At 40.3% G+C, this 20716-nt stretch overlaps 1 protein-coding gene across 1 annotated transcript; it reads left to right on the top strand.

The window, feature by feature from the left end:
* The first annotated feature begins 1503 nt into the window (after positions 1-1503).
* On the top strand, positions 1504-18179 carry LOC138742020 (interferon-inducible GTPase 5-like). The gene is made up of 2 exons (XM_069896213.1): positions 1504-1647; positions 17087-18179. Exons 1-2 carry the CDS (start codon positions 1504-1506, stop codon positions 17891-17893), a joined length of 951 nt encoding a protein of 316 aa, XP_069752314.1. The 3' UTR covers positions 17894-18179.
* Positions 18180-20716: the final 2537 nt, after the last annotated feature.

The raw sequence follows: 20716 nt of genomic DNA, 5'->3' as shown, positions 1-20716 counted from the left end.
GGTGACTGAGTCTGGATGTGGTAGGACTGTGGCCTGTGCCAGTGCTGCTTTCATGGTCTATGCTGTCCAGAGTCCACTGGAGAGTCTTGTCGCCGTGCTTGACGAGGTTGAACAGAGGCTGCTTGAGGGTGGCCACTCCAGTAGGAAGCGCTGATGGAAGTTTACCATCCCCAGGAATTCCTGCAGGCCTTTAATCATGCTCGGCTTGGGAAAGTTCTGGATGGTAGCAGTGTGGCTCCCTCATGGGGTGATGCAGTATCCCAGGAAATCGATTATCTCTAGGCTGAACTGACACTTGGTTGGGTTAACCGTGAATCCGAACTGCTGCAGCCCGTTGAATAGGGGGGTCAGGTGCGTCCTGTGTGTACTGGTATCAAGACTGGCAATGAAGATGTCGAGCAGCTGGATAAAGCTAAAGTCAAGTCTCCTACCTACCACGTCCATCAATCGCTGAAACGGCTGGGCTGTGTTCTTCAGTCTGAAGGGCATCCGAATGAACTCGAAAAGGCCAAAGGATGTGGTGATGGCTGTTTTCAGGATGTCGTTGGGATGCACTGGGATCTGATGATACCTTGGAAAAGATTCAACAACCCTGAAGCCTCATGGTGAAATCCTGGATGTGTGGGATAGGGTACCTGTCTGGGACTGTAGCGTTGTTTAGCTGCCTGTGCAAGAACCATCCACCGGAGCTCTTCTGAACTATGTAGAGTGGGGAGGTCCAGGGGCTGTTTGAATGGCAGACGATCCCCAGCTCCTCCATGGCAGCAAACTTGGCCTTGGGTCCGTGCATATACTGGAGGCCCAGTGGTCTCAATATAATGCTCAACGCCATGTGGAAATTTGGCACCAGTAGGGCCGGGTACTTGGCATACTCATTATGATCCAGGGTGTGTAACTCTAATGGCAGAGAAAGGCACTGCTGAAGGGTAAGGAGGAAAGACTGGAACATCCTCGCATTCACAAAGCGGCATCTCGTAACGTCAACCAGAGGAAGTCTGCTCCGATTAAGGACTGTCCCATGGTCATGATTGTGCACTTCCACTGGAAGACCATGGCTGCTGAGTGGATTGTGACCAGATGGGTGCCATAACTTGGGAGGAAGGAGCCATTGGCTGCTTGCAGCAGGAGTCCCTTGGGGTTGTATTTGGTCTCAAAATAGGTCAGTGGGATAAGCTTATCTTTGCACCCGTATTGACCAGGAGGACCCTCTTTGTTCGTTGGTTCCTGAGGTAGAGTAGGCCTTTTAGAGGACCAAGCACCAAGGCCACTATCAGCAGCTGGCCTGTCCATTTCCCATCGCTGTGTTTGGTTTGGCAGTGGGGTAGGAGAATGGAGGGGGGGGGGTGTGCACCGCCAGGCATTTCAGCCCCATCTACGGCAATAGGAACAGTACTCATGTTGTTTGTCTGGGTGCCCATCATGTTGTAATTGGGCCATGGCTACTGTTGGGGGGCCTGGCAGGGTTGTTGAGATGGTGGCACCACCAGCATAGATGGGCTGCACATGGCTGTAGCTCTGCTGCGGGGTGTTGAAAAGTCTGTCAGTCTCCTTGCCTACCAGGTGTGGGACACTGAAATTCACGTCGGAAGCTGCCGAGGAAACGTGTACCAGCATCATGAAGAGGAACGGGGCCTCAAAAAGGAAACAGTCTGTTCTCCAGGGCCACCATCTCCTTTATTTGAATATTTTATTTAATCAACATGAGAGGATCAAATAACTAACAGTAATAAGTAAACATAGAACAATGTTTAAAAACATATGTTGAAAAAAAATATATATAAAGACTAAAAACTAAAAAAAACATCTAAAACCCTCCCTTCCCACAAAATTGAATCTAATCCCATAGCTAAAATACATAATATAATAATATTAATATATTAATATAACATAATAGTAAATAACAATTAATTCAGATTGGATCGGTTGACACTCAAGGACCCAAAAATATCATAAAATTATTATTCTTTCAGGGAAAACTTCACTGGTCAGGAGAATTTAAAAAAATTATTATTTTAACCACATAATTCTAGGACATGGACCCCAAATTTGTAAAAATATTTACCCATTAATTTATGTAATTTTTTCTAAAGGAATAGAATTTTTTATCTCAGCGTACCATCTGCCTAATGTTAATGAAACATCAGATTTCCATGTTATGGCAGCACATTTCCTTGCTATTACCAAAACTAACTTGACAAATTTTAATTGAGAATCTGACAACAATAATTTAGGAGTACCACTTTCAAAATTTCATAACAAGAGTAATTCAGGATATAACAGAAAAATCACCCTAATTATTCATTGCAAAAATTTACTAACAGAAAGCCCAAAAGAATTGACCTTTGAACAAAACGATGTGGAATGAAAAAAAGTTCCAATTTCTTTTCTTCATCTAAAACATTGATTGAATAAATTTGATCTCCATCTACTCAGTTTCTGAGAAGTAATTTACAATTGATGTAAAAAATTATAATGGAGTAATCTATATTTCACATTGATATAACTTATTTACATAGATTTGCCAATCTTGTTGATCTATTGTCGTATCTAAATCTTGATCCCACATTTCTTTTGAATTAAACAACTTTTGGGGTCTGTTCTTGCAACAAAGAATAAGCAATTGAAATAAATTTTTAGTCATTCCATCAACCATAATTTGCTCCAAATTCGAAAGATCATTTAAAACAATTTCTAATCTTAATGCTCTCTTAAATAAGCTGTCAACTGAAAGTAACAAAAGAACATATTATGAGGTATATCATATTCAATTATTAATTGATCAAAAGACATCAATCTATTATTGTCATAGCTATGATGAGATCACCAAATCCCAACAGCAATAGAAATTCACCAAGACATATGGTTACTTAAACAAATGTTACTTTTAATTTTCTTTAAACATAAAAACAGGATCAAATATTAACTTTACTATTACCATAACCTAACCTAACTTAATCCCCTTCTAATTCTAAGCGTACTTGTATGTAATGTGTATAAGTTCAGAAAAGTTCTTCGCTTTACTTCTCACTCCTCCAAGTTCACTGGTATCAGGCAATTCTTACACCGTGCCCAGAATTTAACATTTATGTAACTTCACCAGGCTTTGGTGGTTGAAAGGTAAATGGTTGCCGCTCAGGAAGGTTCTTGTTGGTTTTCAGAGAGAGATCTGTTGCTCGTTGGACACATACAAACTGATTCCTTCTGATCAGCCACTTTAGTGTCTTGCTGAAGAAACTTTCCCCATCGGGGTTTTCCAGATGATAACCTCTTTCTTTCAGGTCAAAACAGAGTTCCTTTCTGTTTCTCTAATTTCAAGTGAAATATTAGACAGACAGTCTGTCTTGGGTAAACTTGTACCTCTCACTTTGTTCATTTTGGATTGGTCACAGTGTTTGAGCTACCGAAAGAAAACAGAGACACACACCGAGAGCAGTTCAGTCTACACAAATGTTTATTACAAATTCAAAGCAGGTTTCAAACTACAATATGCTTAACTACAATATACTTAACAACGCCTGGACTGGTCCCAACTGCCGAAGCGAGGCAATGACGGCACACTCGTAGTAGGTTGCTGGGGCTCCGGTAGCAGCTTCTTCACCTCCCCCGACCGGGACGTGCTCGGACTCTGGCTGTTCTTCCTTCTTGACAAGGGATGTTCCCATCCCTCGGAGAGTCTAAACTTCAGCAGCAGGACCACAGGCTTATATACCCCAAAAACAATTAATCATGCACCCACTCCCTCTAACATTTGTCAGTCAATATCAAAGGTGAGCATACTATTCTACATTAATTATTATGGAACCAGGATGCTATGATCTCCTGGTTTATCTCGTAGATACAAAGACTTATTGAAACTTCTAAGGCCATGCTATCCTACATTTAGGTAAGAACAATTAGTCATGCGCCTAGTCCTTCTAACATTTGTCAGTCAAAATCAAAGCTGAACATACTATTCTACAATTTAGAAGATTGATTATTATGGAACCAGGATGCTATGATTTCCTGGTTTATCTCGTAGATACAAAGACTCATTAAAACTTCTTGAGCAAGACAGGTTGTGACCAATTCGTCAATTTCAGAGTGTCGTATTTGACAACTGCTTTCCCTGGGCCTCACAGTGGAATTCCTTTTCAAAGTGCATCTTCAGATAAATCCCCATGGCTGAGCTTAATTACATCTGCTAGTTCTGAAAGTAAGATGTCCTGAGTGTGGCCCCAGTGTCGTTAGTTTCACATAAGCAAACAAGCATCTGAGCACATGGTTTGAATCCTCCATGACATTCCACCCCTTGGTCACAATCTGTCATTCGAGTTCAGAGGGAGTGAAAAAGAGAAATCAAAACAACAACAATTACAAAGATAAGCAATGATGCGAGCAACCAACGGAGCATAGTGTGGCCCACTCCCCCAAATGTAGCAGTCAGCCATGAGAAAGGCTGTCCTTATGGGCCACAGCACCCAGACACTGAAGCTCACGAACAGATATGGAAACATGCTGAACAATATTAGAAACATTACTGGATACATCAGGGACATATAAGCAACATTCAGAGCCGACAACGGCGCATGTGCCACCTTCATTTGCTAAAAGAAAATCCAGGGCCATACTGTTCTGTAAGGCCACTTTCCTAACTGCAGATAGTTCGTGATTAAGGTCATCCAGGCCCCGGTTGAGAGATGAAAGGGTGAAGGATGTCTCATTGGCAATAGAGCTCATTAGATTATATAATTTATGAACCTCTCGGGAAAGGCGAACAACGCCGTAACCTGGGATCAGGGCGCCAAAGAAAAGTTCGGCACCTGAAAGGGCATGTCTATGCCGCAGGACAGGGGACACACGCATAAGGGAGGGATGGTTCTGTAAACAGGAAATATGATGTATGAAGGGGACAGCATATGCCAGGTAGCAGCAACCACCCCAGGTAAGGGGTAGCCATGCGTAGGCGCGGGACCCATACACCCAATATGTTCCATTCATTGGGTGCTTGGAAATAAAAGAGGAATATGCTGGACAATCACTGTATCCCAAAGCATCAGCAGACCTGTTAGGGAACTTACAGAAGCAGACAGAACCCTTCACATGTCAGGAAATGGTAAAATGGGGGGGGGGGGGGGTACCATATTATAAGGTGGGGTCGGTATATGCCATCCTTGAAAAATATCCAAAATGTCACGTATATTAAAAAACTGGGCCTCCTCAGGTGCAGGCTCGGTTTCATCAATTTGTGGAGGGATCAAAATATTTCCATGCAGCAACCTCTTTCCGGGTGAAAGGGATTGGGATCATGGGAATGCCTGAACCGCAATGCAAAGGGCCTATAGTACAAACCCAACAATCAGAAACTTTCAATCGGTGAGCGTACGCATAGGAAACATAAAGAAAGGAATTGTCGGACAAATTTGAAGGAATGTTTGATGATGAAGGCCACCAATCCTTCACGGACCCAGAATCCGCCCACCATTTAGTTACAGACGGTGCAGAGGCATTACAGGATGCAAAGTGGATACATACACGATCATCACAGAAGTAGGGGGCGACTCCATCAGTCGGTCCATCCACAAGAAAAACAAAGGAATTGTGATCAGCAATAACATATTTATACAAGCTGCACTTGAGGCGGGTGACTGAGGACTTCTTTGGTGTAACGCATTGGGCCGTGTACCCCACAGGCAATTCCTTTGGAACATCTTCCACATTACAAATCCAATTACTGGCACCAAAGCAGCTGTTAAGCCAGATCAACAAGAACACAGGACAGAGAACCTGGAACAAAGAATTCTGGCACAAGTCACTCACGATGCCGTAAGCGTTCAGTATTTAAACACATCAAGTCATCCTGTCCCGCAATAGCAACCCACCGAATGTTACCCTGGGCCGGTGTCACTATTTCCCCTTTTACGGGAGGGCCTCCCTACCATGTAGAGTGGTGCCACCCATACCTTTTGTCCAGTATTCTCTGGTTCGGGAATGGGGAAGGAGGCACTGACTGTTCCTCTGGAATAGGCTGTAGTTCAGAAGCGTGAAGAAATCGGTGGAAAGGTGTACCTCGGGGGGGCGTGGCAAGATGGCGTAAGGATCAGACGTGCCTTACAGTCCTCTTCTGACTCTATCTTATTGTTTTGTCTAGAAATGCCCGTTAAAATTCTTTAAAAGTTTAGATAACTTCAGTGCTGTTAATTTAACTTATGATGGTACAATTGGTGGAAAAGAGCAAAAAAAAACGACAAGAGATTATCAAAAAACTACATTTTCCAAATGTTCAAGTTTTGGAGCCTACCTACAGGAAAGACATCGAGACTCAACCTGAAATGGATCCCAGGAGAAAGGTACAGCTTTCAGATGTAGAGTTCAATATTACATCAGTAGAGCCCTCTAAAGAGGGCGCCAAACAGCCTTTAGAACAAAGAGTTACTCAGGTTCGCACATGTGCAGTAGCATCTGACGGCAATGTTATGAATGAACCACTTGTAGTAACATCAGTTGAAGTACCGGCTGGGGAAAGGCATTTGTCAACTGTAGCGGTGGCACTGCAAACTGCACCTTTTGAGATAAAAGAACCTATACAACTTGATGTACTGGGAGAAATTAACACATTATGGACTGGGGAAAATCCCGGCCAGCGTCCTCCAGTCATTGCTGGAGAGGCTGTGGCTGGGGTTTCCACACGCAGCTATACTACAAGGAAGGCAACCAGAATGAAGGAAGCAACAGAAGATCCTTTGGTTATGCAGAAGAAGCAGGAATCTGTTGAGCCAGAATCTCTTCCAATTGAAAAGATTCTTGTGAATCTTGAATCTAAATTATCTTATACAATACAGGGATTATCTAAGATTATGACTGAACTTGGTACTAGGTTTAATACTCTGATGGAAATAAATTCTCAACAGATGGCTGAGTTTGGAGCTTTTAAGCTTGAAGTGAGTGATAAATTTAATTCGTGTGAAGAAGATATAGACGAAATACGAGATCAAGTTTCAGATGTGACCAAAATGGTCGAAGACTTACAAACTCAAAATAAAAATTTGGTGAAAAAGATTGATTATTTGGAAAACCAATCCAGACGGAACAATATAAAGATTATTGGTTTGCCGGAAGGAATGGAGGGACCAGACCCAAGAAAATTTTTTACTGAATGGATTGCGCAGGTGCTGGGTCAAGAACATTTCCCGGAAGGTATAAAACTGGAACGTGCTCACAGAGCCTTGCGTAGAAGACCTATTTCAGGTCAAAGTCCAAGACCAGTTTTGGTTCGTTGCTTGAATTATTACGACAGAGAAATAATTTTACGAGTGGCTATTAGAAATGCACAACAGAGAAAATCACCCTTGATGATTCAAAATAATCGAGTTTTCTTCTATGCGGATTTGAGTCAAGAAGTTATGTTCCAATGACGGGAATTCAACTCTGCTAAAGAGTTGTTGTGGAAGAAAGGTTATAAAGGTAACCTTTAGATATCCAGCTGTTTTGAAGGTTTTTCAAGATGGTTACCAACCAAAGTTCTTTGATTCTCCAAAGGAGCTATAGCATTTGCTCAAGAGTTGCCAATTACTCAGTTTCAACAGAGACGTAGTCCGCTGTGATCTCTAAGGAGACAAGAGATGGAAGAAAAGAGCCGTGCTCCAAGAAGGAATGGTTGTAATGGTGACTCAGCAGTTGGAGTTGATTAAAAGAAGAGTTGTTCTTTTTTTTCCTAATGTTTTTTTTTTAAAAAAGGAATATTAAATAATGATGATGTTAGTTTAAGATGAAGTGAGAGTTGGGGGAGAGAACTGGATGGGCACTATTTCCTGAAAGTCATCTGCTACCTGTGAGTTATCTCACACCCATTTTTTTTTGGGAGTTACCGCATTGTGCGGTTTAGACGGGAGGGGGTATTTTTAACCTCCTACCCGTTTTTTTTTCCTTTTTTTGTATTATTAGATTAAAGAGTGAAGGGTTTTTTTTGTGTTTATAAAAAAAAGCATAAGAAAGTATTTGATTGTTTAAAAAACTAAAAATTGATGTGGTTTTTTTTGTAAAGTTTATTCAGTAGATAAGGAATATTTGAAATTTAAATGTGAATGGGATGGATAAGTTTTTTTAAATATTTTTTCTTTAATTTTAAGGTGAAAGGAGTGGTAATTCTGGTGTATATTATTTTGCTATTTTAGTTATAGAACGAAGGGAATAATGGTGAAAGTTATAAATTGAATTGTACAATTCTTAATGAGGCTTGAATTTTGTTTGTGGTTTATGCTCCATTTGTTGAAGATATAGATTTCATTGTAGATGTGTTTTTATTATTTGGATATCTGAATTTTAACATAATGATTGGGGATATTTAAATGTGGTATTGGAGCTTTTATTGGATAATTATTCAAAAGGGAAAAATGGTGGAAGAGTACGAAAATTGAATTGTACAATGTTTAAAGAGGTTTGAATTTTGTTTTAAGATGGTGGTTTATGTGACTAATATGATGATAGATGTGAAGTTAGTTGATATTTGGTGGTTTATCTCTATAGAGAAAGTTTTTTTTTCATATTTTTTTTTCTCTTGCTACAATTTTTTTAAAGAATTGATTATTGTTTAAGAATTTTTGATAGACAATGTTACTAACTTTACTAATTTTTTATATTAAGTTTGAGTTAAATATATGTTTCATCTTAACTCTGTTAAATATATGCATTTAAGTTTGATTTAAATATGTTTTTTAAGTTTGATATCTTAGTTATTAACTACTTTTCTTTTTGTTAGTATTTTAATCGGTTATGTTTTTGTTTTTTTTTGTAAGTGGGTTTTTTTCTCACATATATTATTAACTTTATTAATTCTTCACTCTTTATTTTGGGGGGAAAGGGGGGGTTGGACTAATTTGAGTTGGGTTATTAATGTGTAATAATTATTGGGGAGGATATAGTTTATTTAGATTACTGATACTGTATTGTAATTTTATTATTTTGTTCTTATTTTTTTTAATGTAATTCTATATGTTATTCATGTTATAAAATCTTAAATAAAGTTTAAAAAAAAGGAAAGGTGTACCTCCCTTTAAAGGGCGATGATTCAAATTATCGACTGCCTGCTGCAGCACATGGTACCATCCCTTCAGAGTCCCCTGTGGTGTTAATAAAAAAATTTGTTCCTTCAATAAGCTGTTCATCCGTTCAACTAAACCTGCAGCCTGTGGGTAATAAGGAGTATGATGAACCCATAGGATACTGTTGTCATTTGCCCAATCACAGATTGTCTTCCCAGAGAAGTGCGAGCCATTATCAGACTGAATTTCCTCTGGTACATCATAACGAGAAATTAGATGGTTTAGTCCTTGAATAGTTCTAGCTTGGTCAGCTGTCTTGGTGGGAAAAGCAAAGACCAGGCCCGAAAAGGTGTCAACCATTACCAGAACGTAATGCTTACCCATACATTCCGGCAGGGGACTGTCTTGGGTAAACTTATACCTCTCATTTTGTTCATTTTAGATTTGTCAGTGTTTGAGCTACCGAAAGAAAATAGACACACACACCAAGAGCAGTTCAGTTTATACAAATGTTTATTACTAATTCAAAAGCTGATTTCACACTACAATATGCAAGCCCTTCCCAACTATACTTATCAACGCTTGGACTGGTCCCAACTGCCAAAGCGAGGCAACGACTGCACACTTGTAGTAGGTTGTCAGGGCGCTGGTAGCAGCTTCTCCACCTCCCCCGACCGGGACGTTGCTCGGACCCTGGCTCTTCTTCCTTTTTTTTTTTTTTTTTTAAATTTTTTATTTTTCACACCATAAATCACAATAGCCATGATATACACTTTTTCTTTTCCACACATTTACAGTGACTTTTTCTTCCTCCCCCCTCCCTCCTCCCAAGCCACCCCCCCATCCCTCCCCCCTCTCATCCATTTTAGTTATACAATCTAGGTTGCATTAATTCAGTTAGACAATGTTGTCATTCAACAAAAATACACCAGAAATTCTACTGAGTCCATTTTTTTCTTCTCTTCTCCTTCCATCAACTTAGGTAATGTTTGTTCCCGGTAGGTTTTCGCTATTGTATTTAATGTAATACTTGTTCGAATATTTCAATATTATTTCTTAAACTATATGTTATTTTTTCTAATGGAATACATTTATTCATTTCTATATACCATTGTTGTATTTTCAAATTATCTTCCAATTTCCAGGTTGACATAATACATTTTTTTGCTACAGCTAGGGCTATCTTAACAAATCTTTTTTGTGCATCCTCCAAGTCAATTCCAAATTCTTTATTTTTTATGTTACTTAGGAGAAAGATCTCTGGATTCTTTGGTATATTGTTTTCTGTTATTTTATTTAATATCTGATTGAGATCATCCCAAAATTTTTCTACTCTCTCACATGTCCAGATTGCATGAATTGTTGTTCCCCTTTCTTTTTTACATCGAAAACATCTATCAGATACTGTTGGGTCCCATTTATTTAACTTTTGCGGTGTAATGTATAGTCTGTGTAACCAATTATATTGTATCATACGCAGCTTCGTATTTATTGTATTTCTCATCGTTCCAGAGCATAACTTCTCCCATGTTTCCTTTTTTATCTTTATATTTAAATCTTGTTCCCATTTTTGTTTAGTTTTACCATTTGTTTCCTCATTTTCCTTTTCTTGCAGTTTAATATACATATTTTTTATAAATCTTTTGATTAACATTGTATCTGTAATCACATATTCAAGGTTACTTCCCTCTGGTAAACTCAAGTTGCTTCCTAATTTATCTTTCAAGTAGGATCTCAGTTGGTAATATGCCAGCGCTGTATCTCCCGTTATATTGTACTTATCTCTCATTTGTTCAAAGGATAAGAATCTACTTCCTGAAAAACAATTTTCTATTCTTTTAATCCCTTTTTTTTCCCATTTTCTAAAGGCAAGGTTGTCTATTGTAAAAGGGAGTAGCTTATTTTGCGTCAATATTAGTTTTGGTATTTGGTAATTTATTTTATTTCTTTCTACATGTATCTTCTTCCATATATTGAGGAGATGGTGTAATACTGGAGAAGTTCTATGTTGTACCAATTTTTCGTCCCATTTATATAATATGTGTTCAGGTATCTTTTCCCCTATTTTATCTAATTCTAGTCTCGTCCAGTCTGGTTTTTCCCTTGTTTGATAAAAATCTGATAGGTACCTTAATTGTGCGGCTCTATAATAATTTTTGAAGTTTGGCAATTGTAAGCCTCCTTGTTTATACCATTCTGTTAATTTGTCTAGTGCTATCCTCGGTTTCCCCCCTCTCCATAAAAATCTCCTTATTATTTTCTTTAACTCTTTGAAGAATTTTTCTGTCAGTTGTATTGGCAATGCCTGAAATAAGTATAGTATCCTTGGAAAAATGTTCATTTTAATACAGTTTATCCTTCCTATCAGTGTTAGTGGTAGCTCTTTCCAATGCTCTAAATCGTCCTGTAATTTTTTCATTAGTGGATTGTAATTGAGTTTATATAATTGGCCTAGATTTTTGTTTATTTGCACACCTAGGTATCTTATTGCCTGCGTTTGCCATCTGAATGGGGATTCCTCCTTAAATTTTGAGAAATCCGCGTTATTCATAGGCATTGCTTCACTTTTATTTACGTTTATCTTGTATCCCGACACTTCTCCATATTCCTTCAATTTCTTATATAGTTCTTTTATTGATAGTTCTGGTTCTGTTAAGTACACTATCACATCATCCGCAAACAGACTGATTTTATATTCCCTGTCTTTTATTTTTATTCCTTTTATATTATTATCTCTTCTTATCGATTCTGCTAGTGGTTCTATAGCTAGCGCAAACAATAATGGTGATAGTGGGCATCCCTGCCGCGTTGACCTGCTTAAGTTAAATTGCTTTGATACCTGTCCATTTACTGTCACTTTCGCTAACGGTCCCTTATATAATGCTTTAATCCAATTAATATACTTCTCCGGTAAACTGAATTTTTGCAATACTTTGAACAAGTAATTCCATTCTACTCTGTCGAAGGCCTTCTCTGCGTCTAAAGCAACTGCTACTGCCGGTGCTTTATTTCCTTCTACTGCATGAATTAAGTTAATAAATTTACAAATATTGTCTGTTGTGCGTCTTTTTTTGATAAATCCAGTTTGGTCTAAATTTACCATTTTCGGTACCTGTTCTGCTAATCTGTTCGCTAATAGTTTAGCTATTATCTTATAATCTGTGTTTAGCAAAGATATTGGTCTATATGACGCTGGTGAGAGTGGATCTTTCCCTTGTTTTAGTATCACTGTAATTATTGCTGTTTTACATGAATCTGGTAAGTTTTGTGTCTCATCAATCTGGTTGATTACATCCAGGAGGGGCGGTATTATTAGGTCTTTAAATGTTTTGTAGAATTCTATTGGGAGTCCATCCTCTCCTGGTGTCTTATTATTTGGTAAATTTTTTATTATCTCTTGTATTTCTACTGTTCCAAATGGTTCTGTTAATTTATTTTGTTCCTCTATTTGTAGTTTTGGTAGTTCAATTTTAGTCAAAAATTCATCTATTTTCCCTTCTTTCCCTTCGTTTTCGGTTCGGTATAATTGTTCATAGAATTCTCTGAAGTTTTCCTTAATTTCTTTTGGATTATATGTAATTTGTTTGTCTTTTTTCCTTGTTGCCAATACCATTTTCATAGTTTGCTCTGTCTTAAGCTGCCATGCTAGGATTTTGTGTGTTTTTTCCCCTAGTTCATAATATTTCTGTTTTGTCTTCATTATATTCTTCTCCACCTTATATGTTTGTAATGTTTCATATTTTATTTTTTTATCCGCCAATTCTCTTCTTTTGGTTGTATCTTCCTTTATTGCTAATTTTTTTTCTATGTTTATTATTTCCCTTTCCAACTGCTCTGTTTCCTGATTATAGTCCTTCTTCATCTTGGTTGCATAACTTATTATTTGCCCTCTAATGAATGCTTTCATTGCGTCCCATAGTATAAACTTATCTTCCACTGATTCCGTATTTACTTCAAAGTACATTTTTAATTGTTTTTCAATAAATTCTCTAAAATCCTGTCTTTTAAGTAGCATGGGGTTTAATCTCCATCTATACATTCTTGGAGGGATGTCTTCTAGCTCTATTGCCAATAACAGGGGTGAGTGGTCCGATAATAGTCTAGCTTTATATTCCGTTTTCCTAACTCTCCCTTGTATGTGGGCTGATAACAGGAATAGGTCTATCCTTGAGTATGTTTTATGTCTAGTCGAGTAGTATGAGTATTCCTTTTCTTTTGGGTTTTGTTTCCTCCATATGTCCACAAGTTTCATTTCTTGCATTGATTTAATTATAAATTTGGTTACTTTGTTCTTCCTGTTAATTTTTTTCCCCGTTTTATCCATATTTGGATCCAAATTCAGATTGAAATCCCCTCCTATTAGTATGTTCCCTTGCGTATTAGCTACCTTCAAAAAGATATCTTGCATAAACTTTTGATCTTCTTCGTTAGGTGAATATATATTAAGTAGATTCCAAAGCTCTGAATATATCTGACATTTTATCATAACATATCTCCCTGCTGGATCTATTATTTCCTCTTCTATTTTAAATGGCACATTTTTGGTAATTAATATAGCCACTCCTCTTGCTTTTGAATTATACGATGCTGCTGTTACAGGTCCTACCCAATCTCTCTTTAATTTCTTGTGCTCCAATTCAGTTAAATGTGTTTCTTGGACAAATGCTATATCTATTTTTTCCTTTTTCAGTAAATTTAGTAGTTTCTTCCTTTTAATTTGGTTATGTATTCCATTAATATTTAGAGTCATATAGTTCAGCGTAGCCATTTTATATTTTGTTTATCTTCTCTTTCCGTTTTTCCATCATTACCTTTCCTCCTTTTCCATTTCTGTTTTCTTATTTTCAACTCTTTACCAGACAACATTCCTACAACATCCAACATTTTCCTTATTCTCCTATTTCTATCTTCTTTATCCCCAATCTCCCCTTCCCCTCCTGAGTTGCCCTTTATCCCTTGTCGGACAACCACATCTCCCCTCTCCATTTGGATTTGCGAATCCACTCGCAAGCGTCAACTGATTTTGCAGTGACCGCTCTTTTCCCCCCACCCAGCCCCCCCCAGAAAAGATTTCGTTTTTTATATGTCACAAAGGTCACTCTTTTAGTTCCCTCCTTATTCTCTCTATTCCATTACCTTCCCTTATTAATTCTTGTCTATACTTTCTGTTTTCCTCTAATTACAGATACTTTCACATATGCCCGTTGTCTCTATTCACTCTTATACCTCTTTACCCGCATACATATCAATCGTGGTCATTTTTACCCTCCTTACCCGTCTTCATCCCTCAGTCTATTTTTGTCTTTACCCACATACATATCAATCGTGATAATTTTTGCTCTCATTACCCGTCTTCATCCCTCAGTCTATTTTTGTAATTGTTCTGCAAATTTTCGTGCTTCTTCTGGATCCGAGAATAGTCTGTTTTGTTGTCCTGGAATAAATATTTTCAATACCGCAGGATGCTTCAGTGTAAATTTATATCCTTTCTTCCATAAAATCGCTTTTGCTGCATTGAACTCTTTTCTCTTCTTTAGGAGTTCAAAGCTTATATCTGGATAAATGAAGATTTTTTGCCCTTTATACTCCAGTGGTTTGTTGCCCTCTCTTACTTTTTCCATTGTCTTCTCCAGCACCTTTTCTCTTGTAGTATATCTTAGGAATTTTACTACAATAGATCTTGGTTTTTGTTGTGGTTGTGGTTTAGGGGCCAATGCTCTATGTGCCCTTTCTATTTCCATTTCTTGCTGTAGTTCTGGACATCCTAGGGCCTTAGGGATCCATTCTTTTATAAACTCCCTCATATTCTTGCCTTCTACATCTTCCTTAAGGCCCACTATCTTTATGTTATTTCTTCTGTTATAATTTTCCATTATATCTATTTTTTGGGCTAGTAATTCTTGTGTCTCTTTAGTTTTTTTATTAGATTCCTCCAATTTCTTTTTTAAGTCTTCTACCTCCATTTCTGCTGCTATTGCCCGTTCTTCCATCTTGTCCATTTTTTTCCCCATTTCTGTTAAGGTCATATCCATTTTATTTATTTTCTTTTCTGTGTTGTTTATTCTTCTTCTTAAATCATTGAATTCCTGTGTTTGCCATTCTTTAAATGACTCCATGTATCCTCTAACAAGAGCAAGTACCTCCTTTACCTTGCCTATCTTTTCTTCTTCTATTTCCCTGTACTCTTCCTCTTCCTCTTCTTCTTCCTCTAGGTTGACCATCTGTTGTTTCTTTGCTGCCCTTTCCTCCTCTTCTTTCTTGTTTCTATTGTCTTCTGTGGTCTCTTCTTGCTGCAGGTGTTCTGCAGCTGTCGTTGCCGGCTGTGGAGATCGACTCCCCAGCTGGTCCCCCCTCCCGTCGGTGTGTTTTTTTGTATGCGCGGTTGCGCACTTTTACTCGGCTCTGTGAGCCATTGTTGTAGTTCTCTTTCTACCGACCTGAGGTAGTGGGGTCTTCTCTCCACAGCGGGCCTCTTCGGACAGGTAAGGCCTTCACCTTTTTCCTCCGTTGTCTTCTCTTCCTCTCTTCTTTCCGTTGATTTTGATTTTTCTCCTTTTGTCTCCATCTTCTTTCCACCTTTATATTCACTTTTCTTTAACTTGTATTTCTGTGCCTTTGTATTTTCTCTTGTTTTTCCCGACTTTTCTGGAGAGGGCTGGAGTTCACCGTCCGGCCACTACTCCATCACGTGACTCCTCCCCGCTCTTCTTCCTTCTTGACAAGGGGTGTTCCCACCCCTCGGAGAGTCTAAACCACAGGCTTATATACCCCAAAAACAATTAATCATGCGCCTACTCCCTCTAACATTTGTCAGTCAAAATCAAAACTGAACATTATATTCTACAATTTAGAAGATTAATTATTATGGAACCAGGATGTTATGATTTCCTGGTTTATCTCGTAGATACAAAGACTTATTAAAACTTCTCGAGCAAGACAGGTTGTGACCAATTCGTCAATTTCAGAGTGTTGCATTTGACAACTGCTTTCCCTGGGCCTCAAAGTGGAATTCAATTTCAAAGTGTATCTTCAGATAAGTCCCCATGGCTGAGTCTAATTACATCTGCTAGTTCTGAAAGTAAGGTGACCTGCGTGTGGACCCAGTGTCGTCAGTTCCACATAAGCAAAAAGCATCTGGGTACATGGTTTTAATCCTCCATTACATTCCACCCCTTGGTCACAATCTGCCATTTGCGAGGCCTAACCAGTATTTGAGTACAGAGGGAGCGAAAAAAGAGAAATCAAAACAATTACAAAGATAAGCAATGACGCGAGCAACCAACGGAGGATAGTGTGGCCCACTCCCCCAAATGTAGCAGTTAGCCATGAGAAAGGATTCCAACCAAGGCTCAAATTATCCTTGTTGGCCACAATACCCAGATACTGGAGCTCATGAACAGATTTTGAAACATGCTGAACAATAACATATTTATATAAGCTGCACTTGAGGCTGGTGACCGAGGACTTCCTTGGTGTAATGCATCGGACCGTGTTTCCCACGGGGAACTTCCTTGGAACGTCCTCGACATTACAAATCCAATTGCTGGCATCAAAGCAGCTGTTAAGCCAGATTACCAGGAGTGTAAAATGGAGAACCTGGAACAAAGAAGCCTGACACATGTCACTCACGATACCATAAGCGTTCAGTGTTTAAACAGACTAAATCATCCTGTCCCTCAATAGCTACCCACCGAGTGTTACCCTAGGTAGGTGTCATTATTTCCCCTTTTACAGGAGGGCCACTACCTGCTGGTGCCACCCTTATCCTTTGTCCAACATTCTCTAGCTCGGTAATGGGGGGCAATGATTGTTTTCCCTCTGGAATAGGCTGTAGTTCAGAAGCGTGAAGAAGTCGGTGGAAAGGTGTACCTCCTTTTAAAGGGCGATGATTCAAATTGTCGACTGCCTGCTGCAGCACATGGCACCATCCCTTCTGGGTCCCCAGTGATGTTAACAAACAAATTTGTTCCTTCAGTAAGCTGTTCATTCGTTCAACTAACCCGGCAGCCTGCGGGTAATAAGGAATATGGTGAACCCATAAAATACCGTTGTCATTTGCCCAATCACAGATCCAGTCTCGGTTCAGAGAGTGCGACGGTGTCTTTTCCAAAAAGATTCAGGAGCAGAAGAAAGGCTTCTACTACATCCGCTCCAAAATCGACAATGACACCTATTCCATGCAGATGCAAGGCATTGAGTTCAGTGAAGGGGAGAGGCAAATTCACCAGGATAGTTACAACAACTTCCAAAGTCTCGGAGTTAAACCATCAGCTATTTTCCTGATCTCCAGTTTGGAGGTGGACAAATACGATTTTCCCAAATTAAAGTCTGCCCTTGCCACTGATCTCCAGAGCATCAAATTAAATGCCTTCTCACTCAGAGTCCCAAATATGTTTCGGGAAATTCAAGAACCCAAACGCAGAAAGCTGATGAAGAGACTCTCGCTGTTGACCTTTCTCTCTGCGCTGTTGGGCGCTGTACGTGTGTCAGGTTTCTCTCTCCTCACAGTCATTGGCTGCACTGTTACTGGGTGGATTTATCTCCGGAGACAGGTGTGTGTCAGTGATCGGGAGCTGCACCGGTTGAGCAACAGAGTCGGCAAATCCTTCCTGTTTCTGGAAGATGCAATGCGACATCGATCGTCACTCAAATTTGTTTCCCTGGTTCCCAAGGCATTTCTGGGATCCCTCATTATGAGCTGTACAGTAGATGGCTTCACACGCAGCCTCCCTCCTGTGGCATTCTCTGTCTGTGGGTCAGTGACCTCCTTTGTCTTCACCTTCCTTCTTCTGAAGGATTCACTGAATGGCCGGTTGCAATCTGAACAAAACCTGGCCAAACGAGCAATTCAACCAGACTGGGGTGACCACCCTTAGGCAGCACATCTCTCAGTGGTCCCCAGAGTTGCTTGGTCAAGATATTCCCCTTTCAGCTGCTAAGATTTGGAGTGGGTCTCACTCACTCAGTGGTGGACCATCCAATAGAAAGAATCAAAGTATAAATGTAGTTGAGAGTAAATCTTTGAGACTTTCATTGCTTGCTTCCTGTCACCCTCGACAACAGTGCCTCTTTGCTTGACCCTTCCAGAATCATTTGCAGAAGCCACATGGTGCGATTTCTCTCCTAAGTGAGCACAGTGGGACCCTGTTCCGCGGTAGAACACTCTGTCCCCTTTAATTCAAAGTGATGACATTTGAGCTATTCAATGTATGAAATAAACTTGCATTTAATTCTTGGTTCCAGTGTTGTTATCCTTGGACCTGAACCTCTGTTCACCCTTTTCAACTATCCTGATCCATTCCCCAGGAACAGTGGGGAATGTGAGAAAACCCCGCTCCCATCTGGAAGGGAATTGACACTGTATCGTCTACGTTTAGGGCCAGATGTTCAGGTTTATCATTTTCTGATGACCAACCTGACCAAACACCGACACAAACACACACACACACACACACACACACCCACAAACACATGCACACACACATACGTGCTCGTGCACGCACACACACACACACGTGCTCGTGCACACATACACACATCCACACAAACACATCCACACACATGCCCATACACATACATGCACACATACATGCACACACACATATGCACACACATACACACACACGTGCACACAACATACACACCCACGCACAAACACCCATGCACACAATGATGCAGCCAGACAGAATACCGAGGACAGTAACCTTGCCCTCCTCAACCTCCTTGGAAAGTATCGTCACTGCTGCACCTTCGTGACAGAAGAGGAGGTGTTTTGGGTCCAGGAGAAGTCATCCTTTATATGCACAGCAAGAAGTTTGTGCTCTTGATGACATAACTTCTGATGTGCAGTGGTCTGTTTCGAACCATGCGTAACGAGCTGCAATAGGCAATGAACCAGTGTTCAATTTTAAAACACTTATTTTATTTCTTACCCTTAAACTATAGTCCTAACTCTTAATACTTAATCTATCCCCAGCTATGCACAGGTGTACTAGTCCGTATGTATGTGCGCGCATGCATGTGTGTGCGTGCGTGTAGAGTCCATTTTGAAATCTAGAAAGTTACTTCAAAGTTCAGTCTTTTTAATTCAGTGTTGAAGTGTAGGCCTTTGAAATTTGATGCCCAGAATTAATGTTGAACTGATGGGGAGACTGGAGTTGTAGCTGCTACAGACTCACAAATTCTCCTTGCATTGCCTTTGAAGAAATGTTCACCTGATCTGTGGTCATAAAAGTACTGGTCTTTTTGTAGGCGAGACTCGAACTGGGCAGCCTCCATGAAGCTTCCAAGACCCTGGCACTGGTCTCTCTAAGGAACTTCACTGCTGGTCATTCTTAAAATGAAGCAGTCTCTCCAAGTGACCTCCATGGTTAGTCACAATCAAAATGAAGCATGTTGCTTCCCAAAAAGACACTCCTGGCACAGGTCAATCCACCGAAAAGACCCAGTCATTCGCAGAACATGCTTTGCTCTGAATTCCACAAAATGGCCGACCACAAGAGCTGCTTCAAAAGGCTGTTTCCTCTCCAGCATCAGAACGGTTCTCCCTTTACAAAATCACAGTGTCTTTGCAAATGTATCGAATTCTGGAACAAACTGTGACAAACCCTCTCTCAGTCCTTCCAATGTTTTGAGTTGACACTAGGCTGTGACGTGATGATGCTTGTGGCACATAGTATGCCTTGGGATTCTCCTTAATTCTACATGCCAAGGCCTTCTCATGTCCCCCGGGGCCAACTCGTCAGTCACACATTTATCTGCTACAACTTCCTTTTCTTATCTGGCGCATGGCACAGGCAGCGATTCTCAGATCACCACCCTTGAGGTCCTGCTTTTTAACTTCCTTTCTAACTTCCTAGATTCCCTCTTTGGGACCTCATCCCTACTTCTGTCTATGTCATTAGTCCACACGTGGTCCAAGACACCCAGCTGCTCGTCCTCCACCTCCAGAATGCTATGAACTTGATCCCTGACCCTGGCACCTCAATCTCACTCACAGAACCTCCTATCCTTTTGTCTAACTAATGAGTCCTGAATCACCATCACTCTCCTCCTCCCTTTCCTTCTGAGCTGGGGGGCCAGCCTCATTCAGATGTATGACCACCTCGACGTCCCTGGTATCTGAAACAGTATACTTGTAGAGGGGAATGGCCACAGGGGAGCTCTGCTCTTTCTGATTTTCCCCTCCCCTCTCCTGACAGTCACTCACCTCCCTGCCTCCTGACCTTTAGGGGTGGCTGTCTCAGTGAAGGTCCTGTCTATCACTGCCTCTGCCTCCTTTAAGATCCACAGTTCATTCAAGTCCAGCTCTAGTTCCCTAACTCGGTTTGTCACGAGCTGCAGCTGGATGCACCTTTTGAAGGGAGATAGAGGAAATGAAAAGAGAGAGAGAGAGACAGTCAGACAGATAGACAGAACTAGAGGAAAAGATGGGGAGGCTAATGGAAACATTGATGTTAATGCCTTGTCCCCACCCAGCACCCCACCAATCTCTGCATGCAACAAATCCTCTGCCATTTCTGTAACCTGTGTGATCCAACCATCAGGCACATCTTCCCTCTCCTCTCTCCGCCTTCTGCAGGGACCACTCCCTCCATGACTCCTTCATCCACTTCTCCCCTCCCACCAATTGCCCCCTTGATACCAACCTCTGTGACCACAGGAGGTGCTCCATTTGTGTCCACTCGTCCTCCCTCACC

Source organism: Narcine bancroftii, chromosome 8 (genome assembly GCF_036971445.1).
Source record: "Narcine bancroftii isolate sNarBan1 chromosome 8, sNarBan1.hap1, whole genome shotgun sequence".
In the NCBI taxonomy this organism is placed as follows: Eukaryota; Metazoa; Chordata; class Chondrichthyes; order Torpediniformes; family Narcinidae; genus Narcine; species Narcine bancroftii.
Note: the sequence above shows the minus strand (reverse complement) of the source record. Positions and strands in the feature narration are given on the sequence as shown.